The 27,130-nt window shown below is 45.4% G+C and overlaps 1 protein-coding gene across 1 annotated transcript in view; it reads right to left on the minus strand.

Moving 5' to 3' along the window:
- Window positions 1-27,130, minus strand: part of rbfox3a (RNA binding fox-1 homolog 3a) — a 340,376-nt gene that overhangs the window by 40,953 nt on the left and 272,293 nt on the right. The window contains exons 5-7 of the mRNA XM_070990201.1: window positions 22,966-23,058; window positions 20,929-20,989; window positions 16,438-16,491 (exon numbers count right to left, since the gene is read on the minus strand). Coding sequence (XP_070846302.1) covers window positions 16,438-16,491; window positions 20,929-20,989; window positions 22,966-23,058 — 208 coding nt within the window. The remainder of the gene's footprint in view (window positions 1-16,437; window positions 16,492-20,928; window positions 20,990-22,965; window positions 23,059-27,130) is intronic.

The following is a 27,130-nucleotide window of genomic DNA, read 5'->3' on the forward strand; positions in this document are numbered from 1 at the left end:
TAAAATTGATGTGGAATCGGTGTGTACATATGCTAAAACGATGTCGGACTCCGTAGTTTTCTCTGGACCCCTGCCAAATCTGACCAGTGATGACATGTTTAGCCGCATGCCATCGTTCAATCGCTGGCTGTCGAGGTGGTGTCCAGCAAACACTTCATTGATAATTGGCAGACTTTCTGGGGAAGACCTGGTCTGATTAGGAGAGACGGCATCCATCCCACTTTGGAGGGAGCAGCTCTCATCTCTAGAAATCTGACCGATTTTATTTATGAACCTAACCCCTGACAACTCAGAGTTGAGACCAGGAGGCAGAGCTGCAGTCCTACACGCTTCTCTGCGCCTCCATTAGAGCAGTTACATTAGAGCAGTCACTCCATAGGGATTGTGTCTGCCCCCCGACCACGTAAACTAAGTAAACCAAAAGTACAGAGAAGAGGAGTTAAACATAAGAATCTAATTAAAATTAGAACAACCTCTGCAATAGTACAACAAGATAGGATAATTAAATGTGGACTCCTTAACATCAGATCTCTGTCCTCTAAAGCTGTTCTAGTAAATGAGTTAATATCAGACCATAATGTTGATTTATTTTGTCTGACTGAAACCTGGCTGTGTCCTGAAGAGTATGTGAGCTTAAATGAAGCTACTCCTCCGAGCCATATTAATACCCACATTCCTCGAGGCAGCGGCAGAGGAGGTGGAGTTGCAGCCATTTTTGACTCAAGCCTTTTGATCAACCCTAAACCTAAACTCGACTATAACTCATTTGAAAGCCTTGTTCTCACTCTTTCTCATGAAAAATGGAAAACAGTGCAGCCACTTTTATTTGTTGTAGTATACCGCTCTCCTGGTCCTTACTCCGAATTTATAGCTGAGTTCTCGGAGTTTCTATCAAGTTTAGTTCTTGAAGCAGATAAAGTAATTATTATAGGTGACTTTAATGTACATGTCGACGTTGATAATGACAGCCTTAGCACTGCGTTTATCTCAGTATTAGACTCAGTTGGCTTCCGCCAGAATGTACATGAACCGACTCACTGTTTTAACCACACCCTCGCCTTGTTCTGACATATGGCATTGAAATCGAAGACTTAATAGTCTCCTCACAGAATCCTCTTTTATCAGACCATCATTTAATAACTTTCGAATTCATATTACCAGACTACCAGCCAGTAGGCAAAAATTCTTATACCAGACTCCTGTCTGATAGTGCTGTAGCTAAATTTAAGGATATGATCCCATCAGTATTTAATTCAATGCCATGTCTCAATACAACAGAGGAGTCTTATGCTAACGTTAGTCCCTCCCAGATTGACTTCCTGGTTGATAGTGCTACAGGATCGTTGCGTATGACACTTGACTCTGTTGCTCCCCTAAAAAAGAAGAAAATTAAGCAGAGGAGGTTAGCTCCATGGTATACTCCTCAAACCTGCAAATTAAAGCAAACTTCACGGAAAATGGAAAGGAAATGGCGTTCTATCAATCTGGAAGAATTTCGGTCCGCCTGGCAAGACAGTCTTAAAATATACAGGAAAGCCCTCCGCAGTGCCAGGGCAGCCTATTACTCTGCACTAATAGAGGAAAATAAGAACAATCCCAGGTTTCTCTTCAGCACTGTAGCCAGGCTGACAGAGAGCCATAATTCTATTGAACCATGTATTCCTTTAGCTCTGAACAGTAATGACTTCATGAGTTTCTTTAATGATAAAATTCTAACTATTAGAGACAGAATTCATCGACTCCTGCCGTTAACAGGTACTGTTTTGTCTTCAAACGCAGAAATCGTAGAAACTGTTACTCAGTCTGTCGCAGTCTTAGACTGTTTTACTCCTGTTGACCTTCACCAACTAATTTCAATAATTTCATCATCAAAATCATCTACCTGTATTTTAGATCCTATCCCGACTAAGCTGTTTAAAGAAGTATTACCTCTAATTGACTCTACAGTTTTAGACATGATCAGTCTCTCTTTATCAACAGGCTACGTACCACAGTCCTTTAAAGTAGCTGTGATAAAACCGCTACTGAAAAAGCCTACTCTTGATCCAGGGGTTTTAGCCAACTATAGACCGATATCCAACCTTCCCTTTCTCTCAAAAACTCTTGAGAAAGCAGTTGCCAATCAGCTTTGCGACTTTCTAAACAATAATAGTTTATTCGAGGATTTCCAGTCAGGATTTAGAGTGCATCATAGCACAGAGACAGCACTGGTTAAAGTTACAAATGACCTTCTAATTGCATCTGATAAAGGATTTGTCTCTGTACTAGTCTTACTGGATCTTAGTGCTGCATTTGATACCATTGACCATGGCATCCTATTGCAGACACTGGAACATTTCATTGGCATTAAGGGAACTGCGCTAAGCTGGTTTAAATCCTACTTGTCAGATCGCTCTCAGTTTGTACGCGTTAATGACGACTCCTCTGTGCTCACTAAAGTCAGCTATGGAGTTCCGCAGGGTTCTGTGCTTGGACCAATTCTATTCACCTTATATATGCTTCCTTTAGGTAAGATTATCAGGAAGCACTCAATAAATTTTCATTGCTATGCAGATGATACCCAGCTATATTTATCAATGAAACCGGAAGAAACCAGTCAGTTAACTAGACTACAAGCATGTCTTCATGACATAAAGACCTGGATGACCTGCAATTTTCTGATGCTAAACTCGGACAAAACTGAAGTTATAGTAGTAGGCCCTAAACATCTTAGAAAGTCACTTTCTGATGACATAGCAGTTATGGATGGCATTGCGCTGGCCTCCAGCACCACTGTAAAGAATCTGGGAGTTATCTTTGACCAAGACATGTCCTTTCACTCCCATGTAAAACAAATTTCAAGGACTGCTTTTTTCACCTACGTAATATCGCAAAAATCAGGCATATTTTGTCTCAAAATGATGCAGAAAAACTAGTCCATGCATTCGTAACTTCCAGGCTGGATTATTGCAATTCTTTACTATCAGGCTGCCCAAATTCGTTGCTGAATATTCTCCAGTTGCTCCAGAACGCTGCAGCACGTGTTCTGACAAAAACCAGGAAGCGAGATCATATTTCTCCAATACTCGCCACTTTGCACTGGCTCCCTGTAAAGTTTAGAATAGAGTTTAAAATTCTCCTCCTTACTTACAAAGCCATAAATGGCCAGGCACCTTCTTATCTTAAAGAGCTCATAGTACCTTATTGCCTTACTTGAACACTGCGTTCCCAGAATGCAGGTCTACTTATGGTTCCTAAAGTCTCAAAAAGCAGAACAGGAGTCAGAGCATTTAGCTATCAAGCTCCTCTCCTGTGGAACCATCTTCCAGTCTTTGTCCGGGAGGCAGACACTGTCTCTACATTTAAGAGTAGGCTTAAAACTTTCCTTTTTGATAAAGCTTATAGTTAGGGCTGGCTCAGGCTTGTCCTGGACCAGCCCCTAGTTATGCTGCTATAGGATTAGACTGTCGGGGGACATCCAAAGATACACCGAGTTCCTCTGTCCTTCTGTCCCTCTCCATCTGCACGCTTTCATGTCCTACCACGGCGTGTTACTAACTTAGCTCCTTCCCCGGAGTCTCTGTGCTTTGTCGTCTTGCAGGTTCCCATGGACAGTGGCTGAATCTGGATTGTGGATTTCAGCTGCATCTCCTGCCTTGGCCCTGCCTGACATCCACTGCAACTGCTACTGCTGTTATTACATCCACTGTCACTGTTACTGTGACTGCATGTCTGTCTCTCTGTCTCTGTCTCTGTCTCTCTCTCTCTCTCTGACTGCATTTCTGTCTGTCTGTCTGTCTCACTCTCCCTCTCTTGCTCTTCCTCTCTCACCCAACCGGTCGAGGCAGATGGCCGCCCACCCAGAGTCTGGTTCTGCTCGAGGTTTCTGCCTGTTAAAAGGAAGTTTTTCCTCGCCACTGTCGCCAAGTGCTTGCTCATGGGGGAATTGTTGGTTTCTTTGTAGATAAAAGAGCTTGGTCTGTACCAGCTCTATATGGAAAGTGTCCTGAGACAACTTCTGTTGTGATTTGGCGCTATACAAATAAAATTGAATTGAATTGAATTGAATTGAATTGAATTGAATTGAATTATTTTGCATTGCTGAAAGGCAGGCCCTGAAGGAGAACAGGCAACCTAAACTTTGTGGGTGTTGACCCCTAATACAGTATTTCTGTCCTGGGTTATTGGGACAGACCTTTGGTTATTTGTATAGACCGCACACTCACATTATTTGAGACCTGACCATTATTTCGGTTGCAATTTGAGAATTCATTGTATCCATGTGTGTGAGTGCAGCTGTGTGTAACTATCCGTGTTTGGTTTTCTTTTGCAGAGAGAACAACCAGAGAGTGCTGGGAAAAGAGTGCTGGCAAAGATGTCTGATAAAACGTGATTAATTGCCCTTACATCTCACTTTACATCCTGTTTTACTCCTGCCCACAACTAGATTAAATGCACTCATAATTATTCCAAAAGAAATCCCAATCCCAGACAGCAGGGTGGAGGTGTGGATATAAAATGCACTTTGCATTTATGGGTGAACATGCCAGTAGACCTGAGCCACAGGAAAAAGGAATGTGAACAAAAACATAGCATTCTCTCATGTCACGCTGAGGACAGAAAGGGGCTACTGTCTGCACACACTGCCATCTTCAGCATTTTGCACAGTTAAGGTAAATGTTACCTGAGATGTAAACCATGTAAAGACACCTCTGTCCTTTACGAGCTCAAATTTTGATCAGTTTCTGTGATACTTTCAATGAAAAAGCAAGTAACTGATTGTGAGTAGTAATTAGAACTTTGGGCAACTGACATAATGCCACAATTAAAAGAACTGTACCCATACTTGTGTTAGGATTTGCCTTTTGTCTTTTCCCAGTGTTTTCTCTTTCCCCTTTTCCCTAGTGTTATTTGTCTGTTTGTCTGTCTCCCCTGTATGTTTGAGTCTGGGCAGGTCCTCCCCCATGCATGGCTGCTCTGCCTAATTACCTGCACACCTGAGGCACATTAGAGCTGTGTGCCAGCAGTATTTAGGAGAGCCTCTCTGGACATGTGATCACCAGTTTGTCCTGATCTCAACTGTGTGAACATCCTGTCCCTTGTGTGAGTAATTACCAAGAAAGCTTTTGTCAGCTCTGCTCTTGTATTTGTCTTGGAGTTTTCTACCAGTGGATTTTCTGTTGAACTTTTGGACTCATGCTTCTGTTTCTTTGCTTTTCATTTCAGTGTTCTCAGTCCTGCTCGGTGTGCCTCTCTTGCTCAGTAACCAGTGTAGTTCTAAGTTGTTTCCACTCAGTTTTGAGTGCGCCTTTTTATTAGGCAGTGCTCGGCCTCCTCCTTTCCCCTGTGTTTTCCCTGTGTCTCCTTGCCCCCTTGTGGTCTTGTCTGTCTTCCCCTGTCTGTTCAGGTCTGTACTGTGGGCTTTACCTGCCGGCCAGCTCCTCCTACCCTGCCCCCTCTCTCACCTACAAGTCATCATCTCATCTAAACCTAATCTACAGCTGTATTTAACCACGGCGCAGTCCACCAGTATTTGTCGGATCGTCTGCTTGTCTCAGTGGTACACCCGTCTGTTCCTTTGCCTGTCTTCTGCTATTCCTGTGAAACCTGTCATTCCTGACCTGAATTCTTTTATTTTTTTCAGGTGCTTCACCTGTCTGGCAAGCCCTCAGCCCAGCCCAGCCTTGCCTGTGAGAAGAGTTGGTTTGCTGCCTGCCTAGAGCATTTTATGCTCTCACCCTTAGTTTCCTGTTTTTTTGTGGACTCTTTCTGTTTAAAGACTATACAGTTCTGCTGGCTACTATTCCAGAGCGTTTTTTGCTCTTGCCTTCAGTTTCCTGTTTTGGTGGACACCCTTGGTTAATAAATCTGTGGATTGTTTTCTACCTGCCCGTTTACTCTGTGTTCTCTGAGTTATCACTGTGAGTTCAACCATCTGGTCTGTGTGCACTCACACACATAAAACTTTTGTTCCTCCTTTTTGTAATAAATTGAATTTTGTCTCTTGTCATTGACTCTGTGTTGGTCTGCTCCTTTGAGTCCTGAAAATATACTTACTGAAGGATAAAATCCTTAACAGAACGAACAGGCCAATTATGGACTCAGCAGATCCAATGCGAAGTGCAATTCTAAATCAGGAGGTTCAGCTAGGACTGCACGAGCAGTTGCTTCAGGCTTTGTGTGATTTGAGCCGGCACATGGCGGTTCAGGTTTCTGAGTTATCACATCACCTGTCTCACCTAGCGACTGCTGTGTTTGATCAGCCTCACCAAGCCGCCGCAACAGATATTCCCACATTTAGAGAAGTTCCTGTCAGTGATCCCAAAGCTTTTGATGACACTCTGGAGAAGTGTCATGGGTTTTTGCTACAGTGTCGTATGGTGTTTAAACAGCGTCCCAGGTCTTTTGTTTCTGAGTTATCTAAGATACACTACGTGATAGGACTGTTACAAGATAAGGCACTGAGGTGAGCTGAGGCACTCGATTCGAGCAGTAACACTAGCACACTCTCCTTCACTGAATTTGAAGAGCAGCTGGAAATGATTTTTGGTCACCCTAGCCACGCGAGGAATGCCTCTAGCCGTCTGCTAAGTATCTGACAGGGCTCCCATGCACTGCAGATTATGTAGTCAACATTTGGACAGTGGCAGCTTATGCTGGGCGCAAAGAGATGGCGCTGCGAGGAGTCTTCATCCAGGGCCTTAGCGAACAAGTTAAGGATGAGTTCTCGTGACGATCCTCCTGGCCTGGATTTACTGATCAATTTTGCCATCCATCTAGACTTCTCGTCTTCCTCCTTGCTCTGCTTGACACCCACTTCCCGAGCCCTTGCTCCGACCTGCCACTCCAGCACCGCCTCCTGCCCGGCCTGCGGAGGAGGAGCCCATGCTCCTGGGAAGAGCTCGTCTGACACCCGCTGAGCGTCTCTGCAGGTTCCGGGCAGGTGAGTGCATGTATTGTGGTACTAGCGGTCATGTCGTTGCAGCATGTCCTATTCGGCCAAAAGAGACGGCTCCTCAATAAATGTGGGGGTATTGACGAGCCCTAACTCAGCAGTTATTAACACCCTGTCAGGAACTAAATTCGAGGTGCAGGCATCCCTGCTTGTGGATGGGCATTGACTCTGGTGCAGAGGACAACTTCTTAGACTTAGGTGGCCGCACAAGTAGGTTACGAACTGGAGGCTTTGGAGGAACCCATTAGGGTATATGCGTTAAATGTGAAGATCCTTGTGGAGGTGAAACACCATGCTCCACACTCCACACTCACCCCTGGTTCTTGGTCACCCCGGTTAAAATTGCATAATCCTCATATTGACTGCTCTCAAGGCAGGATTTGAGGCTGGAGCCCCCACTGTCACGCTCTCTGCCTACGCTCGGCCCTTCCACTGGCTGGGGGGAGCCCCGGTTTGTCTAAAGTATCGGACTGTGTTGATCTCTCCTGTGTTCCTTCTGCATATCACGACCTGCGGGAGGTGTTCAATAAGGAGCATGCTCTCTCTCTCCCTCCTCATCAACCGTACGACTTCGCCATTGACCGGCTCCTCTACCCTCCAGCAGACTGTACAATCTTCCACGACCAGAACGAGAAGCCATGGAGCAATACATCAAAGAGTCAGTCACAGCAGGTATCATCCGGCCCTCCTCCTCTTGGATTTTTTTTGTGTCCAAGAAGGACAAGTCTCTCAGACCCTGCATTGATTTTCGTGGACTTAACGAAATCACTGTCAAGAATAAGTATCCTCTGCCCCTCATGAACTCTGCCTTTGCCTCCCTGCAGGAAGCCGTCGTTTTCACTAAGCTGGACTTACGTAACGCCCACCACTTGGTTTGCATCAGGGAGGGAGATGAATGGAAGACGGCCTTTAATACACCTCTAGGATATTTCGAATACCTAGCGATGCCTTTTGGGCTCACTAATGCTCTGGCTGTCTTCCAAGCCTTAATTAATGATGTCCTTCGGGACTTTCTCAACTGGTCCGTTTTTGTTTATTTAGACGACATACTCATCTGTTCTGGTTCTGCCGAGGAGCATGAGAGCCATGTCCGCCAGGTTCTAACCAGACTCCTTGAAAACAAACTATTTGTGAAGGCGGAGAAATATGAATTTCATGCCAAGTCTGTGTCTTTCATTGGTTTTATCATTCAGGAGGTCAATCTCAAGGCCGACCTGGAGAAAATGAGGACGGTGGAGCAGTGGCCAGTCCCAGATACTTGAAAGAAGTTGCAGCGCTTTCTGGGGTTCGCGAACTTCAGCAGGGTGTTTGAACTTTGATGGTTCATCCGGGGTTACAGTGAGATTGCCACGCCCTTGACCAGACTGACTTCTCCTCCGTGAAGTTCAGCTTTTCAGCTGAGGCAGCGTTCACTAAGCTTAAGGAGCAGTTTACTTCAGCGCCAGTCCTGGCGCAACCAGATCCGGAGAGACAGTTTGTGGTGGAGGTGGATGCTTCTGACACTGGTGTGGGGGCAGTATTGTCTCAAAGGTCAGGCCCAGATAACTGTTTGCACCCCTGTGCCTTCTTCTCCTGCAGTCTCTCTCCCGCAGAACGTAACTGACGTGGGGGACCGGGAGCTACTTGCCATCAAATTGGCACTGGAGGAGTGGAGACACTGGTTGGAGGGGGCTCAAAAGCCATTCATTGTGTGGACTGAAGAACCTGTCGTACATCAGATCTGCTAAAAGACTTAATTCCCGTCAGCCTAGATGGGCATTATTGTTCAGTAGATTTAATTTCACTCTCACTTACAGACCTGGGACACGGAACACCAAGCCTGACGCCCTATCCCGCCAGTTCTCTTCCTCAGAGCTGGAGGCTGCACCTGACACCATCCTACCTGCTGGTCGGGTTGTCGCTGCTGTGACCTGGGATTTTGAGAGGGTCATCCGTGAGGCCCTGAGACGTGAACCCGACCCAAGTAACGGCCCCCCTAATAGACTTTTTGTTCCCTCCACTGTTCGCTCTCAGGTCATGCAGTGGGTCTATACGTCCTGGTGGGCATGTCATCCTGGAGTGAACCGCACCATATCTCTCCTGCGCCGACACTTCTGGTCGCCCTCACTGGATGCTGACACACGGGCTTATGTGCCCGAAGCAAGGCCTCTCATCAGGCATCGGCTGGCCTGCTTCATCCCCTGCCGGTCCCCGGGAGGCCTTGGTCCCACATAGCACTAGACTTTGTTACTGGCTTAACGCCTTCTAAAGGTAACACTGTGGTTTTGACTGTGGTCGATCATTTTTCCAAGCCTCCTCATTTTGTCGCCCTTCCTAAGTTCCCATCAGCGTTTGAGACCGCTAATCTCATGTTGTCAGATTACACGGTATACCTGCGGACATTGTCTCTGACCATGGCCCCCAGTTCACATTGCATGTGTGGAGGGCTTTTGCCAAAGCCTTGGGAGCCATGGTAGGCCTAACTTCTGGCTATCACCCACAGTCTAATGGTCAGATGGAATGCACCAATCAGGACCTAGAGGCTGCGTTATGCTGTGTCACCACAGAGAACCCCACCAGTTGGAGCACCTTATTACCTTGGATTGAGTACTCTCATAATTCGCTCGTCTCATCTGCAAGTGGGTTGTCTCCGTTCAAAGTGTCACTCAGATATCATCCGCCTCTATTTTCTGCACAGGAGACCGACATTGCCATTCCAGCAGTCCAGGACCACATCAAACGCATCCATAAGATATGGAAGGACACCCGAGCAGCATTAATCCACACCCTAAAAGTCCAGCAGAGATCCGCTAACAGATGCAGGGTCCCAGCTCCCTCTTACACTCCAGGTCAGTCAGTATGGCTCTCAACCAAAAACATTCCGCTATGGGTTGAGTCTTGCAAATTAGCGCCCAGGTATATTGGACCTTATGTCATTAAAAAGATTGTAAATCCTGGAGCTGTAACCCTCAAACTCCCACCTTCGATGAAGGTGCATCCTACCTTTCACGTCTCCCAGCTTAAACCAGTCTCCACCAGTGACCTCTGCCCTCCAGCTCTGCTCTTTTGTCAGCTCTGCTCTTGTATTTGTCCTGGAGTTTTCGACCAGTGGATTTTCTGTTGAACTTTTGGACTCATGCTCCTGTTTCTCTGCTTTTCGTTTCAGTGTTCTCAGTCCTGCTCAGTGTGCCTCTGTGCGCCTTTTGTTTCTCCCTAGCCTCAGTAACCAGCGTAATCCTCAGTTATCTCCACTCCGTTTTGAGTGCGCCTTTTGTTCCTCCTTTTGTAATAAATTGAATTTTGTGTTGTTACATTGACTCCGTGTTGGTCTGCTCCTTTGAGTCCTGAAAATGTACTTAATGAAGGATAAAATCCTTAACAACTTAAAGAAAGAAAGAAAGAAAGAAAGAAAGAAAGAAAGAAAGAAAGAAATGTAAGTGACCTCTCCTGCCTATAAATGTGCTGCTGCTCTGTGGCTTTGAAAATACAGATGAAGATATTGGTAAAATTATTAAGTACTGCTTAATGTATATTGTAGCAGGATGAACAAGACCTCTAACTGACCTGTCCCCCTTTGCATTCCTTCAGAGAAACAAGTCGCAAAACATCCCAACTTTTAAGAGTTATTGACAGTTTGGACTGTTGACAGGAAGGTGTGATTTCGGAGAGAGACGGGATGTCTGGCCTGGAACACCTTCTGCCATTCTTTCAGGGAAGTGGGAAGCACAGGCAGTTCAACTTCAAAGGTTACCTTTCACCTAGAGTGAAAGTGGAGTGGAGATGCTATTTTTTTTTTCTTTCCAGCTACACTAAATAAAGGCAATAAAATCGTCTGAATGGATAATTGCCAGGCCTCAGAGAAACCTCCAAAGTCAGATAGTGCTACATTCCAGTAGCAAACTGCTTCTGTGTGTCTGTGTGCTTTCTTTTCCATCACACCACGATATTGCAATCTATATGTTTAATTCAACTTTGGTTGTTCTTACAGTACTAAATGTTAGGATCCTGCTTCCCTGTCTCTCCTAGTGTGTCTCATTGCCCTTTTCCTAGTGTTTGTTGTCTGTCTGTGTCTCCCCTGTTTTTGTGGCTGGGCGTCCCCATACCTCAGCCAGCTCCGCCTCCCTCTGGACTCACCTGTGGAGCATGCTTCCTGATTTGGCAGAGTATTTAAGGAGAGAGCTCTCTCCTACCTTTGCTGGATTATTCCTCATCCTCCCATGATGGTGTCTGGTCTCTTGGTCATAAGTACTACGTCTCCTTTGTCCTCCTCTCCTCCTGAGAAAGAGTTTATGTTCCACTGTTTTGTCTTAGCCACTTATAGTGTGCTCTTTTCTTTTGTTTCAGTATCTAACTGCCGCTTTCACGTGTGCCTTGATCACATACCCGCCTCGTCGGAGCTCTTTTCATTTTTATCCACTCCTTTTGAGTGCGTTTTTGGTTGTTTTTGTTCTACTCGTTCGAGTGCGTTTTTTGTTCCTCATTTTGTTAATAAATACTGCATTTTTGGTTTCATAAATCCTGTGTCCGGGTCTGTATCATTGGGTCTCCACTAGTTAGTGGTGACAAGCCTAACACTAAACTCATATGTATGATATCAATGCTTTCCCGTGTGTCTAGCTTCTAAAATGACAAGACTATGACCTTAGTTCTCCTAGAAAGTTTTTCTGAGTTTTTACCATGGAACCATACTGCTTTCTAGAGTCTAATAGCAGTTAGGTGTTCCCTAGTGTTCATTTCGGCTGCCTTTCCTTATTTCTTTGTTCTATTAGTCAGTTATACTATTAGTTATCATATATGTTAGTATGATTATTGAAGAATGTTCAATCAAAAGGTGTCTGACACATGTTGTTAACAATGTTGAAATGTCATTGTAAACTGAAATTTTAAAATCTATGTGATTGACATAGATCAACTGGCTGTTCAACTGGCTTCCCCCCGTGGGACCACAGAGCAGACTGAAGAAACGAGTGACAGCCTGGGTCCCCCTTCGCATCAGTTCAGAGCAGACATCCATCGGAGCATTGCTGGCAGAAAAGTGGGCATTTTATGCTGTTTTAAACGATGAGTTGGTGTCTCATGGCTATAACAATCTCACTTCTCATTGGACTCGTTTAGTCATTCATTTAAGAAATTATCTTTACATCTGCGTCCCCATTTTTCCTCAAAACTACTTCTCACTATTACCAAACTATTATAGTTTCTTAAATTAGTCGTTTGTGTTACATCATATCATCCATATTATTTATCGTATTATTTACCATTGATATATATTCTCATTGTTGTGTCAAATGAATAATACTTTTCATCTAAGTTGTTGTCAGACGGTGTCCTTTTGAGCTGGAAATAGATGACCCCTGTATTGAGAATTTACGCTTCAGATTATCAGACTGATCTACTGTTAATTTATTAATTATTATTAAATCAGCATTAAAAGAAATAATAATAAATAAAATCCTTCTGATCTGATGAAGGTTGGTGCCCCTTTCATACTAACTTAAAGGTTTAATGACCTGATTCTCCTACAATATGAAAATTGAGTTTAGGTTCAGGTGGATTGAGACTGAATGCAATATCCATCCATCCATCCATTGTCTTCCGCTTATCCGGGGCCGGGTTGCGGGGGGGACAGTCTGAGCAGGGACGCCCAGACTTCCCTCTCCCTGGACACTTCCTCCAGCTCTTCCGGGGGGATCCCGATGCATTCCCAGGCCAGCTGAGTGACATAGTCACCCCAGCGTGTCCTGGGTCTTCCCCGGGGCCTCCTCCCGGTGGGACATGCCTGGAACACCTCCCTAGGGAGGCGTCCAGGGGGCATCCGATAGAGATGCCCGAGCCACCTCAGCTGACTCCTCTCGATGCGGAGGAGCAGTGACTCTACTCTGAGCTCCTCCCGGGTGACAGAGCTCCTCACCCTATCTCTAAGGGAGCGCCCCGCCACCCTGCGGAGCAAACTCATTTCAGCCGCTTGTATCCGGGACCTCGTTCTTTCGGTCATGACCCAAAGTTCATGACCATAGGTGAGGGTAGGAACGTAGATTGACCGGTAAATCGAGAGCTTTGCCTTTCGGCTCAGCTCCTTCTTTACCACGACAAACCGATACAGCGACCGCATTACTGCAGCCGCTGCACCGATCCGCCTGTCAATCTCACGTTCCATCCTTCCCTCACTCGTGAACAAGATCCCAAGATATTTAAACTCCTCCACTTGAGGCAGGAACTCTCCCCCAACCTGAAGGGAGCAAGCCACCTTTTTCCGGTTGAGAACCATGGCCTCGGACTTGGAGGTGCTGACTCTTATCCCAGCTGCTTCACACTCGGCTGCGAACCGCCCCAGCGCATGCTGAAGGTCCTGGCTCGAGGTAGCCAACAAGACAACATCATCTGCGAAAAGCAGAGACGAAATCTGCCGGCCCCCGAACCGAACCCCCTCCGGCCCCTGGTTGCGCCTAGAAATCCTGTCCATAAAAATGATGAACAGAACCGGTGACAAAGGGCAGCCCTGCCGGAGTCCAACATGCACCGGGAACAGGTCCGACTTACTGCCGGCAATGCGGACCAAGCTCCTGCTCCGGTTGTACAGGGACTCAACAGAGGGCCTCCAACCCCATACTCCTGGAGCACCTCCCACAGAATGACGCGAGGGACACGGTCGAATGCCTTCTCCAAGTCCACGAAGCACATGTGGACTGGTTGGGCAAACTCCCATGAACCCTCAAGCACCCTGTGGAGGGTATAGAGCTGGTCCAGTGTTCCACGGCCAGGACGAAAACCGCATTGTTCCTCTTGAATCTGGGGTTTAACTATCGGCCGGATTCTCCTCTCCAGTACCCTGGAATAGACTTTCCCAGGGAGGCTGAGGAGTGTGATCCCCGATAGTTGGAACACACCCTCCAGTCCCCCTTTTTAAAAAGAGGGACCACCACCCCAGTCTGCCAGTCCAGAGGCACTGTCCCCGTCTGCCACGCGATGCTGCAGAGGTGTGTCAACCAAGACAGTCCTACAACATCCAGAGACTTGAGGTACTCAGGGCGGATCTCATCCACCCCCGGCGCTTTGCCACCGAGGAGCTTGCGAACTGCCTCAGTGACTTCAGCCCCGGTGATGAATGAATCGACCTCCAAGTCCCCAGTCTCTGCTTCCTCTACGGAAGACATGACAGAGGGATTGAGGAGATCCTCGAAGTATTCCTTCCACCGCCCGACAATATCCCCAGTCGAGGTCAACAGCTCCCCACCTCCACTGTAAACAGTGTTGACAGAAAGCTGCTTCCCCCTCCTGAGGCGCCGAACGGTTTGCCAGAATTTCCTCGAGGCCAACCGGTAGTCCTCCTCCGTGGCCTGCCCGAACTCCTCCCAGACCCGAGTTTTTGCTTCTACAACCGCCCGAGCTGCCGCACGCTTGGCCTGCCAGTACCCATCAGCTGCCTCAGGAGTCCTATGAGCCAACCAGGCCCGATAAGACTCCTTCTTCAGCTTGACGGCATCCCTTACTTCCGGTGTTCGGGGGTTGCCGCCACGACAGGCACCGCCGACTTTACGGCCACAGCTACAGACGGCTGCATCAACAATGCAAGTGGAGAACATGGTCCATTCGGACTCAATGTCTCCAACCTCCCTTGGGATCTGGTTGAAGCTCTCCCGGAGGTGGGAGTTGAAAACTTCCCTGACAGCGGGTTCCGCCAGACGTTCCCAACAGACCCTCACGATACGTTTGGGTCTGCCAAGTCTGTCCCGCTTCTTCCCCTGCCAGCGAATCCAACTCGCCACCAGGCAGTGATCAGTTGACAGCTCAGCCCCTCTCTTTACCCGAGTGTCCAAGACATACCGCCGAAGGTCAGATGATACGACTACAAAGTCGATCATTGACCTCCAGCCTAGGGTGTCCTGGTGCCACGTGCACTGATGGACACTCTTATGCCTGAATATGGTGTTCGTTATGGACAAACTGTGACTAGCACAGAAATCCAATAACAGAACACCACTCGGGTTCAGATCGGGGAGGCCGTTCCTCCCAATCACACCCCTCCAGGTGTCACTGTCGCTGCCCACGTGAGCATTGAAGTCTCCCAGCAGAACAATGGAGTCCCCGGTTGGAGCACTTTCCAGTACCCCTCCCAGGGACTCCAAGAAGGCCGGGTACTCTACGCTACAGTTTGGCCCGTAGGCCGAAACAACAGTGAGAGACCTATCCCCAACCCGAATGCGCAAGGAAGCGACCCTCTCGCTCAGCGGGGAGAACTCCAACACATGACGGCTGAGCTGGGGGGCTATAAGCAAGCCCACACCAGCTTGCCGCCTCTCACTGCGGGCAACTCCAGAGTAGAAGAGAGTCCAGCCTCTCTCAAGGAGTTGGGTTCCAGAGCCCAGACTGTGCGTGGAGGTGAGCCCGACTATCTCTAGCCGGTACCGCTCAACCTCCCGCACTAGCTCAGGCTCTTTCCTCCACAGTGAGGTGACATTCCATGTCCCCATAGCCAGAGTCGTTGTCCAGGGTTTGGGTTGTCGGGGCCCCCGCCCACGACTGCTACCCATATCACATAGCAACGGCCCCTTCTGATCCTTCCTGCGGGTGGTGGGCCTACGGGAAGGCGGGCCCACATTGCTCCTTCGGGCTGTGCCCGGCTGGGTCCCGTGGGCAAAGACCCGGCCACCAGGCGCTTTTTTTTTTTTACTTTGCACATTTTTTACTGAATGCAATAAAAAAGTAAAAAATGTGCAAAGTAAAAAAAAGTGTTAGACTATCGGGTGTAACAGTAGTGTTAGAGAGGCATATGAATATGTGCTGTTGGACAGGTGGAGCAGTTTTTATTTTGCATGCACCTTTGAAGACATGTAATATAAATTCCTGAATATACATGTCTGTGTGAACGCCAACAGACACATAGACCACAAAATACACACACACACACACACACACACACACACACACACACACACACACACACACACACACACACACACACACACATTCAAAAACATACATCACAGTGATACGGGGTTTGAAGGAGGTCATCTGAAGCTGCTGTTTGGTTCAGTTGGAGGATGGAAGGATAGATGGCACAATGGAGGGACATAGAGAGAAATGCAGGAAAAGAGGGAAGGAGAAATAAAAGAGATTGATGGCCTCTCTCTGTCAGAGTGGTTATTTAGAGGAGGGCTGTAAAGCTGTCTGGGAATGAACAGATTTCACACTAATGAGCAAAAAGGAGACCAGTTAGGAGGAGCGGACAGCATCAGCACTTCTACCAAATGAAGCCGAGCTGTCACTTCAAACTACACACACACGCCCATACAAACCAAACTGCGCACACACCCTTGCCAACCCTGGCCCACACTCAAGTGTATACATAAATGAATTGCTGCAGCCAGGAATACATATACAGAAAAAAATCTGCAATCTGTTTCTGGATTGATCCAATCCACAAGGTGGATCGGTGGATGCTCACACAAATTTCATGAAAGACATGGAAGGAAAATAATGAAAAAGAAGTATTTTTTGGTTTTCAGAGCTGTCTGATTCTTTACCTGCATAAAATTCAGGACCATATACTGCTCCCACCACTGGATTCAGCTTCCAGCCTGCACAGGAGAGATGCACACACACAGGCACGCACACATGCACACACATACCATGGTACTGTTAGCATTGCTACATGAACTTGTATCTATCTGGAGTTCAATGCACATTATCTACAGAATTACTATGCTATTATCTTTTCCCTTTTGAAATTTGTCCATCCAACAAGGGATTAGGCTGTATGTCTTCAATACAAGGATGTCTCTTTGTAGGATTTTACATGCACAATTCAGAAGAGTGTTGACTGTTGGGTTCAGCAGTGTCCATTCTTCTAGATACTCTTTGAAAAAAATGATAAAATAATTTCATATGTAACATGTGTGTAATACATGTGTGTAACTGTTCTCAGATGTCTCTGAGAAAAGGAAACAGTTCCTGAGCCACCAGGTTGGTTAGCAGTAAGTAGCATACCCATTGGTTGGTGTGTTATGAATTTTATATGCGCATGTACTTAAATTATGTACATTACTGATGTCTCTGTCAACAATTATGACAACTGAGCAAGTGCAGCATTTATGAAACATCAATTCATTAAGAAGCAGTTGGTAAAAATCCCAACTACTATTAAATGCAGCATTAATGAAAAAAAGAAATCGAATCAATAAGTTTGCATTATTCCACAGATCCATGATCATATATCTGTTTCACCTCTCACTATCTACTACAGCATTTTAAAATGCATGTACATTTTGTACCTATTTTTATGTTAATATCTTGTCTTCGTTCTGTAACCCCAGGTCCTATAAGTATAGGCATAGCCCTCCAAAAGCTGCTGATTTTGGAGGGCTACTGATTTTACTCCCGCATGTATGACAATTTTCTTTGTTGACTGTACAATTGGAGCTGGTTGTCGACTTCCGTCAGCGCCCGCACTCTCCCCCATCACCAGTGAACATCCAGGGAAGGGACATTGAGATGGTGACATCTTATAAGTACCTGGGTGTTCATCTGAGCAACAAACTGGACTGGACTCATAACACCACTGCACTTTAAAAAAAAAAAGGACAGAACAGACTCTATCTGCTCAGGAGGCTGAGGTCTTTTGGGGTGCGTGGGGCACTCCTGAAGACCTTCTATGACTCTGTTGTGGTCTCTGCCTTGTTCTACGGTGTAGTCTGCTGGGGGAGCAGCATCACAGCAGCTGACAGGAAGAGGGTGGACAAACTCATCAGGAAAGCCAGCTCTGTCCTGTGATGCCCTCTGGAACAAGTGGAGGAGGTGGGGGAGAGGAGGATGACAGCCAAGCTGTCCTCCATGACAGACAATGACTCCCACCCACTCCAACACACACTCACTGCACTGAGGAGCTCCATCAGTGATAGGATGCTACATCCAAAGTGTGTCCAAAGGAGCGTTATCGCAGGTCATTCCTTCCTGCAACTGTCATACTACACAATAAGAACTGCTGAAAGTAATTTTTGATGATTTATCTGTAAATCATCTGTAAATTACCTGTGCAATAATCTGGGCAAGAACTGGTGCAATAATCTGTGCATTTATCTGTAATTTATCTGTAAATTATCTGTACAATAATCTGGGCAATAACTGGTGCAATAATCTGTGCAATTCAGCCTGTACATAACAGTCCGCAAATACAATTTATAATTTGATAATGCTTATTTTTATATAATGCTATTTTTTTTTATTACACTCTTTTGTATATACTTGCTGTTTTTTACCTAATTCTATCTTTTACTGGTGCTGCTGTAAATTGGAATTTCCCCTTGCGTGACAAATAAAGGTATATTGAATTGAATTGAATTGAATTGAATTGAACTGCCTCTCTCAGGTCCTCATGTAGAGTATACAACATGTTCAGGACGTTAGTTTTGCACCCAAAAGTCAGTATTTTCTTTGGTATTTTCTTCTTTCTTTCTAGTGCCAGTGGAGCAGGGGGGGATGCCTATACAGTTACAGTACATAACTAAGGTTGTACTTAAAGGTTGTACTTAAAGGTGTAGTCCTCAAACAGCTGTTGCTACTGGGTTAAGGATGAATCTGATTTAATCAATGCCCAGTATGGCACGGAGGTTCATAAGCAAATAATATTTAGCTAATAACCAGTTCACAACCTCATAAAACACAATGGGTCATTATGCGTCTTGGCAATCGTGGGATATTGATTACATACCATAAAAGTGCCCGTGCAGCCCACTAAATCTAGGTCTCTCACTCTCTTAGCTGACGTCAGGGCTAGGAGAGGCACTGTTTAAATAGACAATTTGAGAATCTCAATCTTAATCTTGAGAAATCTGGGCTATCAACTTGTAAGGAGGGCCTTCCCAGAGCACGCAGCAACAGTGGTAAAATGCACCATAAGTGCTTCATCATGCAAGGATGTGCAAATACCAGTCTCTTTCCATAGTCTTCGTGGCAGGATAAAATGGCTATAGAATATGCTGGTGGGAAGTCCCAAGCATTTGTCTTATTGCAGTCAGTTAGAACTGAAGAAGCCTTTTGGATGAGAGGCAAAACATCTTCTGGAAACACAAGCAAGCCCAGTTCTCTTCAGAAGCACTTAGAAGGCCCTGTAGAAGGGGATTAAGAGGTGGTGTTGCAGGAAGTGCATGTGGAGGCACAGCTACAACAGCGACTGCAAGGCATCTCTTCCTGATCTCAGCACTGCTGATGAAGCTGAGGTGAGGCTGTGCACCAGGAGGTGTGCCTCTTCATGGTTTATGTTTCCTCTGCTGCCTCATGGAGGTGAGCTTTAGTGCTTTGTCCATTGGGGGATATGGGAGCATCCATAACACATGCTAGATATTTTGTTGCATCATGGTCTGCCACACCATAATCCTGGATGCAGTCACTGTTGTTCCCATGACGAGAGTCAGGACAGCTGTCATAGCCTTCCTCGTGTCTGTTGCTTGCTCTGAAAGAGCCCCTGACTCTGTGGCCATTGCAGAGACAGCTGAAGACATCAGCACTCAGTTGTTCTGAGGTGCAGCAATCTGAACAGTGCACTGCTGGAGCCAGAGAGGTGCGTGTGAAGAAGAAAAAGGTCAGAAGGGTCCAGAGGGACTTTGCCATGGTCAATCCAGCTTCCATCGCTGCCCCCTTCACCTGGAGTGCCATGAAGACATCTGCTTGCCATTAAAGCTCCTCTGTAGCCTTGCACTGTACAGACACGTGGCTGTTGGAGTTCCCCCTCACACGGAATGAAGGCGAAGACTGTAGCAGAAACGGACAGCTTCAGAGCGGTGGAACTTCATCTTCACTTTGTTCTTTACTTGTTGTCTGCTTGAGGCTGAAATAAAATTTTGAAGCAGGGCTCAGGTTCTGCTTTGGAATACCGTACATGTGGACCTGACAGAGGCAACCGTACAGTGTACAGTGGTGGGAAAGAAAATAATCACAGCTGCGAATATACTCAGGGATAAACTCAATAGTGACAGCTCTTCAAGGAATCAACTGGGGACTTGTTTTTGGTGTTTGGCAGCTGTTTACTGGGAGAGAATATGTGTGTGTGTGTGTGTGTGTGTGTGTGTGTGTGTGTGTGTGTGTGTGTGTGTGTGTGTGTGTGTGTGTGTGTGTGTGTATGTGTGTGCGTGTGTGTGTGTAGGGTTGCGTATATTTGTGCTTGGGGCCTGATGATGACAAATGGAAAACCCTTCAGGGCTCATTCTTTCTTTCTCTGCAATGTAAAACTAAATGGGGGTGTGCATCTGTGTGTGTCTGTGTATGTGTGTGTAGAACAGAGGTGCTGACCGGTTCTGGCTATATAATTCCTTCCCTTGCTCAACTACCCCCTCCCCCTCTTTCCTTCTTTTGCTTTTCATCATCTAATTCACTTCATTTCTCCCTCCACCACTCTTTCAATCTATCCATATAAATGAGCATCTGTGAGAGAGATGGACAAGAGAAACACAGCCTAAAGGTCCTTCTCTTCCTCTCTATGAATGACTGCTGGTTCTTTTTATTGAGTCTATTCATTTGCCCATTCACTTCTCTGTCCATCTACCAAATTCTTCTCGTCCTGCTTTAAGTCCACCTTCCATCTCCAATCTGTCTCTTGCTGCTTCACTTTTCCTTTCACTCTTTTAATGCCTGTCCCTGCAGAATAAGAAAATGATTTCACACGATTTCACTGTTTTCATGATATTTCAAACCAAATCAACTGCCTCAAATATTGGTTTTAATAATAAAATGTGAACAACTCTTTTCATGTGAAGGCAAAATCTGCTGCCTGGCTTCCATTTGTAGGTATAAGTTTCCTTTCCATTCACAATGCAAGCTCATGGTAAAATTGGATCATAATGATTTTTCTTCTTCTCATAATATAACCAAATTATTTGCTGCTCTGTAATGCAGTCAGATCTGATACTGACAGTGAAATGGTGGACAAGAAAACTACAAAGTGGGAGAAATGGAAGGCAAGCAGCACATTAGAAGATATGCAAATAAGCTTGGAAGAAACGGAAGTACGGCAGAAGTCTTACCATTTGAATAAGGGTTTGCCACCTTTTTGTTGGTCATTACTCTGGCTGTGGCATTGTTGACCTGTCATCAAATGGACAGTGGTTAGTGTGATTGCAACAAACAATTACACACACACACACACACACACACACACACACACACACACACACACACACACACACACACACACACACACACACACACACACACACACAAGAAAAATGAGGAAAAACTGTACATATTATGGATAATCCACATCACACCCATTCTCCATGCCATGGTGATATTTTACAATTTCAGCAATGAGGCTACATGCAGTGTTTCAAAAGTCTGATGTTGAAACACATGCAACAACATCAAAGAAAATAAATGAGAAAATTCACATTTTAAAACTGAAATGAATGTGCACAGACATTGCAGTTTGTAAAACTTTGGAGGTGAAAAATTTAATTTTGTCAGTCGTGCATTTGTTTTCCAACAGCGTTCAGTCATGCAATATAATACACTAACCTTTTAATGGTTCTGTTTATGCACTCAAAACCCATGGTTAAGGTTGATCAAAATGGTGGTTTAGGTTGAATATGGAAAAAGTAAAAAAATGATGAGGAATGAAACACGCTGTGTTCATTAGTATTTACCCAAAACCATAGTTTCCTTGTTAGCAAAATCAAAGTGCTTTTGTTGCCTATATCTAACCACATACAGAACACTGGTCTCTGGAGAAGAAAAAGGTCAGAAGGGTCCAGAGGGACTTTGCCATGGTCAATCCAGCTTCCATCGCTGCCCCCTTCACCTGGAGTGCCATGAATACATCTGCTTGCCATTAAAGCTCCTCTGCAGCCTTGCACTGTACAGACACGTGGCTGTTGGAGTTCCCCCTCACACGGAATGAAGGTGAAGACTGTAGCAGAAACGGACAGCTTCAGAGCGGTGGAACTTCATCTTCACTTTGTTCTTTACTTGCTGACTGCTTGAGTCATTAACCTTTTAATGGTTCTGTTTATGCACTCAAAACCCATGGTTAAGGTTGATCAAAATGGTGGTTTAGGTTGAATATGGAAAAAGTAAAAAAATGACGAGGAATGAAATACGCTGTGTTCATTAGTATTTACCCAAAACCATAGTTTCCTTGTTAGCAAAATCAAAGTGCTTTTGTTGCCTATATCTAACCACATACAGAACACTGGTCTCTGGAGTAAATGCCCTTTACTTTGTACACCCACCTTCCACAATGGTTTTGCCAATAAAACATTAGGGAACATGATATAGGCAGCCCGACCCGTCCCCGGATAAGCGGTTGAAGATGAGGATGAGAAGGAATATAGGCAGCATTTATGTTTATTCAAAAATATTACCAAAAAAAATAAAAAAATAGTAATGTAATAGCAGTAGTTGTAGCATATAAACATAATCTCTAAGAGACATGATTGCTGCTTGTGAGTTTACTGATTTTCCAGATGAATAATTGTGAAGATAAGAAACTATGATGATGAATCTGATTATGATACATGAAAAAGTAGTGTAGCAACAAAAGCCTCAAGATTCCTCTATTTAATGAACTTTTAAAACTGAGGAATGGGAAAAACAGGAAAAAAGAGTGAGCAGACAGAACTTTACTCTCCATGGAAGAAAAAGCTGACATCAAAATGAGACACTATACAGCACACTGGCAGATCACTGATTGACATTTGGAAGGCATTCATTTTTAACTGGGGAATTTCTAACTCAAATCAAAACCACTGCAAACTCACAAGCCACAAACATGAATGACACAATGCATGAGCAAAGAAGAATTCACTTTTTGTGTCAAAAAACTGCAACACATTCACACACTGCTGAATGGGTCTGTCTTTCTCATTGTCACATACACTTACGGATCAGGGTTCAGCATGCAGCGTTCAAGGTGCAGCAGGCAGGTGGGAGAGAGGAAAAGAATGAAAGAAGAGAGGGAATAGAGGGAGTACTGCAGGAGATGTGAATATGATTCCTGCAGAGGAGGAAGGGAGTAAAAGAAGAGGGGTAACGGATTGTAAGGGGAGACAGAAAAAGGAAGGCACCTCTATTTTTCGTCCCTCTACGATTGTACCATTTAGTTTCTCCCGTGCTTGGTCAGCATCTGCACTCGTTTCAAATGTTACAAACCCAAAGCCCTGCATTGGCCAGGAGGTGGGGTTGAAAATCAAATGACAAGAGGAAGAAAGTCCATAAATGGATTGATGAAACAAACAGGGAAAAGAAGAGAGAAGAAAATGTCACAAAGCAGAGAGCTGCAGGTTACGAAATCTAGATCTAGAAGCAGATGCCAGAGAGACATCAGGCTGGTAAAAACAAGCAGGAAAAAAACAGAGCTGGAATTACAGTAAGGAAGATAGGACATCAAACCAGAGAAAAGAGGCTATAAATAACCAAAACTATGTTGAAACCTAGTTGTCTATGTGGTCAGTGTGCTATATTGAGGCCAAATTATTACACGGATAGTCAGTATCCATCATGTGAATTCCTATTAAATTAATTCCTATTAAATGAAACTAAATGCTCATCTGACATTTTCTGTCATGGTCTCTGTTCTTAAGTGGACTGAATAGCATGTCATGATGACATGGTTCAGCTATGTTTGAGTCAAAAATGTTAAAAATGCAGTTACAAAAACAAAACTTTCCACTCATATTTTAAGATGTTTGATATGAAAGAATGCCTCGGGATCCCCCCGGAAGAGCTGGGGGAAGTGTCCGGGGAGAGGGAAGTCTGGGCATCCCTGCTCAGACTGCTCCCCCCGTGACCTGGCCCCAGATAAGTGGGAGAAAATGGATGGATGGATGGATGATATGAAAGAGAACTTATTTTAAATTGATTTAACTTTTTTAATGATCCAATTACTCCCCTTACTCTTTCATTTGTTTGTATCTGCACGTGGTCTCTCATTTTTTGCCTTTCACAGCAGTAGATTTTATGTTGTTTCCCAGTTTCATTCCTTCATGGTAAATATCAGGGATTGTACTGTCTCTGTGCCATCTGTATGCATATTATGTACCACAATTTGCCAATGTGCTGTGACACTTATTGATTTCTTGTGAAGTGGGAGTGTGTTGTGTGTGGACCCAGTGGGACATGGACAACATCCTGATTTGCCCTTATCACACAAGTGATAGCCTTAAACAGCGAAGCCTACACAAAATAGAACATCAGTTACATACCATAAACCGGCAGGTGTAGCCCTCTAAGGATCTCTGAGACTGTGGGCCCCACAGATTAAAAAAAAGCTGTTTTTTGGGAACTGATTGCCTCGTCTCAGGTCAACTTATAAACAGGGTGAGACTAAGGTGGGGCCCACATTGTCGGTGGACATAGACTTACAGGGCTCTATTTTCGATTCCGCCGCCAGCGCGGTGGAGACGCAGCACAAAGTCAGGTCCACTTTGCCGATGAGGCGTGGTGGCGCAGACTCTGGTATTTTCGTGCACTGCGCTGCCGGCGCAACTACTCCCCCTTCTCATCTCAATCCCACCCATCGACGCAACTCGGAAGGAGGGAGGGGAGAGGGCGTGGAGTGGGTTTGACACAGCCGAGTCCAATCCTCACCAATCACACCAACTCCTTGCCTCATTTTTCATATTTCTCCAATACTAGCCACTCTGCACTGGCTCCCTGTAAAGTTTAGAATAGAGTTTAAAATTCTCCTCCTTACTTACAAAGCCATAAATGGCCAGGCACCTTCTTATCTTAAAGAGCTCATAGTACCTTATTGTCCCACTCGAACACTGTGTTCCCAGAATGCAGGTCTACTTATGGTTCCTAAAGTCTCAAAAAGCAGAACAGGAGTCAGAGCATTTAGCTATCAAGCTCCTCTCCTGTGGAACCATCTTCCAGTCTTTGTCCAGGAGGCAGACACTGTCTCTACATTTAAGAGTAAGCTTAAAACTTTCCTTTTTGATAAAGCTTATAGTTAGGGCTGGCTCAGGCTTGTCCTGGACCAGCCCCTAGTTATGCTGCTACAGGATTAGACTGTCGGGGGACCTCCAAAGATACACCAAGCTCCTCTGTCCTTCTGTCCCTCTCCATCTGCACACTTTCATGTCCTACCACAGCGTGTTACTAACTCAGCTCCTTCCCCGGAGTCTCTGTGCTTGGTCGTCTTGCAGGTTACACAGTGGCTGAATCTGGATTGTGGATTGCAGCTGCATCTCCTGCCTTGGCCCTGCCTGACATCCACTGCAACTGCTACTGCTATTATTACATCCACTGTCACTGTTACTGTGATTGCATGTCTGTCTCTCTGTCTCTCTGTCTTTCTCTCTCTCTCTCTCTGACTGCATTTCTGTCTGTCTGTCTGTCTGTCTGTCTGTCTGTCTGTCTGTCTGTCTGTCTGTCTGTTTGTGTCTGTCTCCCTCTCCCTCTCTTGCTCTCCCTCTCTCACCCAACCGGTCGAGGCAGATGGCCGCCCACCCAGAGTCTGGTTCTGCCCGAGGTTTCTGCCTGTTAAAAGGAAGTTTTTCCTTTCCACTGTCGCCAAGTGCTTGCTCATGGGGGAATTTTTGGTTCTCTGTAGATAAAAGAGCTTGGTCTGTACCAGCTCTATATGGAAAGTGTCCTGAGACAACTTCTGTTGTGATTTGGCGCTATACAAATAAATTGAATTGAATTGAATTGAAATTTTAAAAAAAACAAAAAAAAAAAAAAAACGCCACTGGCGAGGCACATGGCAAGTTTCGAGGATGACTGAGCCCGCGCAGGAAATTGTCCGATGCCCACACTTCTCCGAGGAGGAGACTGACATTCTGGTCCGGGAGATCCAGGCTCGCAGTGGCCGTATCTATCTACTCGCGAAATTTATTTCAATACTGTCTGTGTATTTAATGTGGAAAATATTGATCGTCAGATGTTTTTTGAACTGATGTAACCGCAAATACTCAATTGACAAAGCTGGGTGGCGAGGCGCTCCCTCCTCTCCCACGTGCTCTGCTGCTCTCCCAGTTGGCACGGCACATGCAGTTCGGCCTCTCTCCGTCTTAAGTCCCTTAATGTGTCCTCCATGAGTTCATAGTGACACCCACGTCATACAGCCATGTTGTGTAAAACGCAACATGCCACGAAGAATGCACCGACACTCTGAGGGCTGTGTGTTAATGAACCACCTGTCTGCTCCAGACATCTAAAACGCATTTTGAGAACCCCAAATGTGCGTTCGATGACTGACCGAGCACTGCGGAAAACACAATTAAAACCACGCTGGAGTCTTGTTGAAGGTGTGATATATGGCGTCATCAACCACGTTTTCAGTGGATAGCTGTTATTACCTAGCAGCCACCCATCCAGAGGGGTGACCCCCTGAAAGACTGTAGGGATGCTAGAATTCGCCAGGATTACTGCGCCGCAACGCCCATCCTGGTGTACCTCTGTGCACCTCGGTGCACATCTTGCGGGGATGAAAATAGAGCCCAAAGACTTAAGGCCTTAAAGTGTGACCGAGAAATGAAGCCACTAGCAATAGCCTTAGAGGGCTGAAATTATAGAATCTGGAGTTATGGTGCAGAACTACTGTTAACACCTACTAATTTTGAAAGAGTAATGGTCAATGGGGAAAACTTTTCATTCAGGGACAGACTTTCTCATTTATAGTGCTGGCAAGTGCTTTGCTGTGGTCCAGACAATTATCACCTCATTACTATGTGTGTGTGTGTGTGTGTCTCTATGTGTGTCTGTGTGCGAGTATGTATGGCACAGGGTAACAAACAAAGTTAAGACATCTGAGGCAATATCTTTGTCAAAACAAGCTAAAAACAATAAAAAGAAAGGCAGGTTTCATTTAACATAGGTGAACAAAATATCCAAATCCAAATAATGTTCATTTTAAAATAGAACAAAGCATGCCTGTGAATATTCTCATTCATCCAGGTCATTGTAAGCTTCAGGGCATTCAATCGATCGTAACTGGACTTTGTCAGATTGTCTTGGAAGACATTTCGCCTCTCATCGGAGCAGGCTTCATCAGTTCATGCACACCAGACTAGATAGGACAGCTCTAGTCCAATGAAATGGTGTTAGATTCAAGTATTTATCCTCTGAGTGAGACCTCCCCCTTCAAACCTCACCTATGAGGAAAGAAAAGCCGTGGCATCACTGAGCAAGGACGAAAACATCACAATCTTGCCAGCAGACAAAGGGAGATGCATGGTAATTCTAAACACAAACGACTACCAAGACAAGATTCTTTCACTACTCAAT

Source organism: Chaetodon trifascialis, chromosome 21, assembly GCF_039877785.1.
Source record: "Chaetodon trifascialis isolate fChaTrf1 chromosome 21, fChaTrf1.hap1, whole genome shotgun sequence".
Lineage (NCBI taxonomy): Eukaryota > Metazoa > Chordata > Actinopteri > Chaetodontiformes > Chaetodontidae > Chaetodon > Chaetodon trifascialis.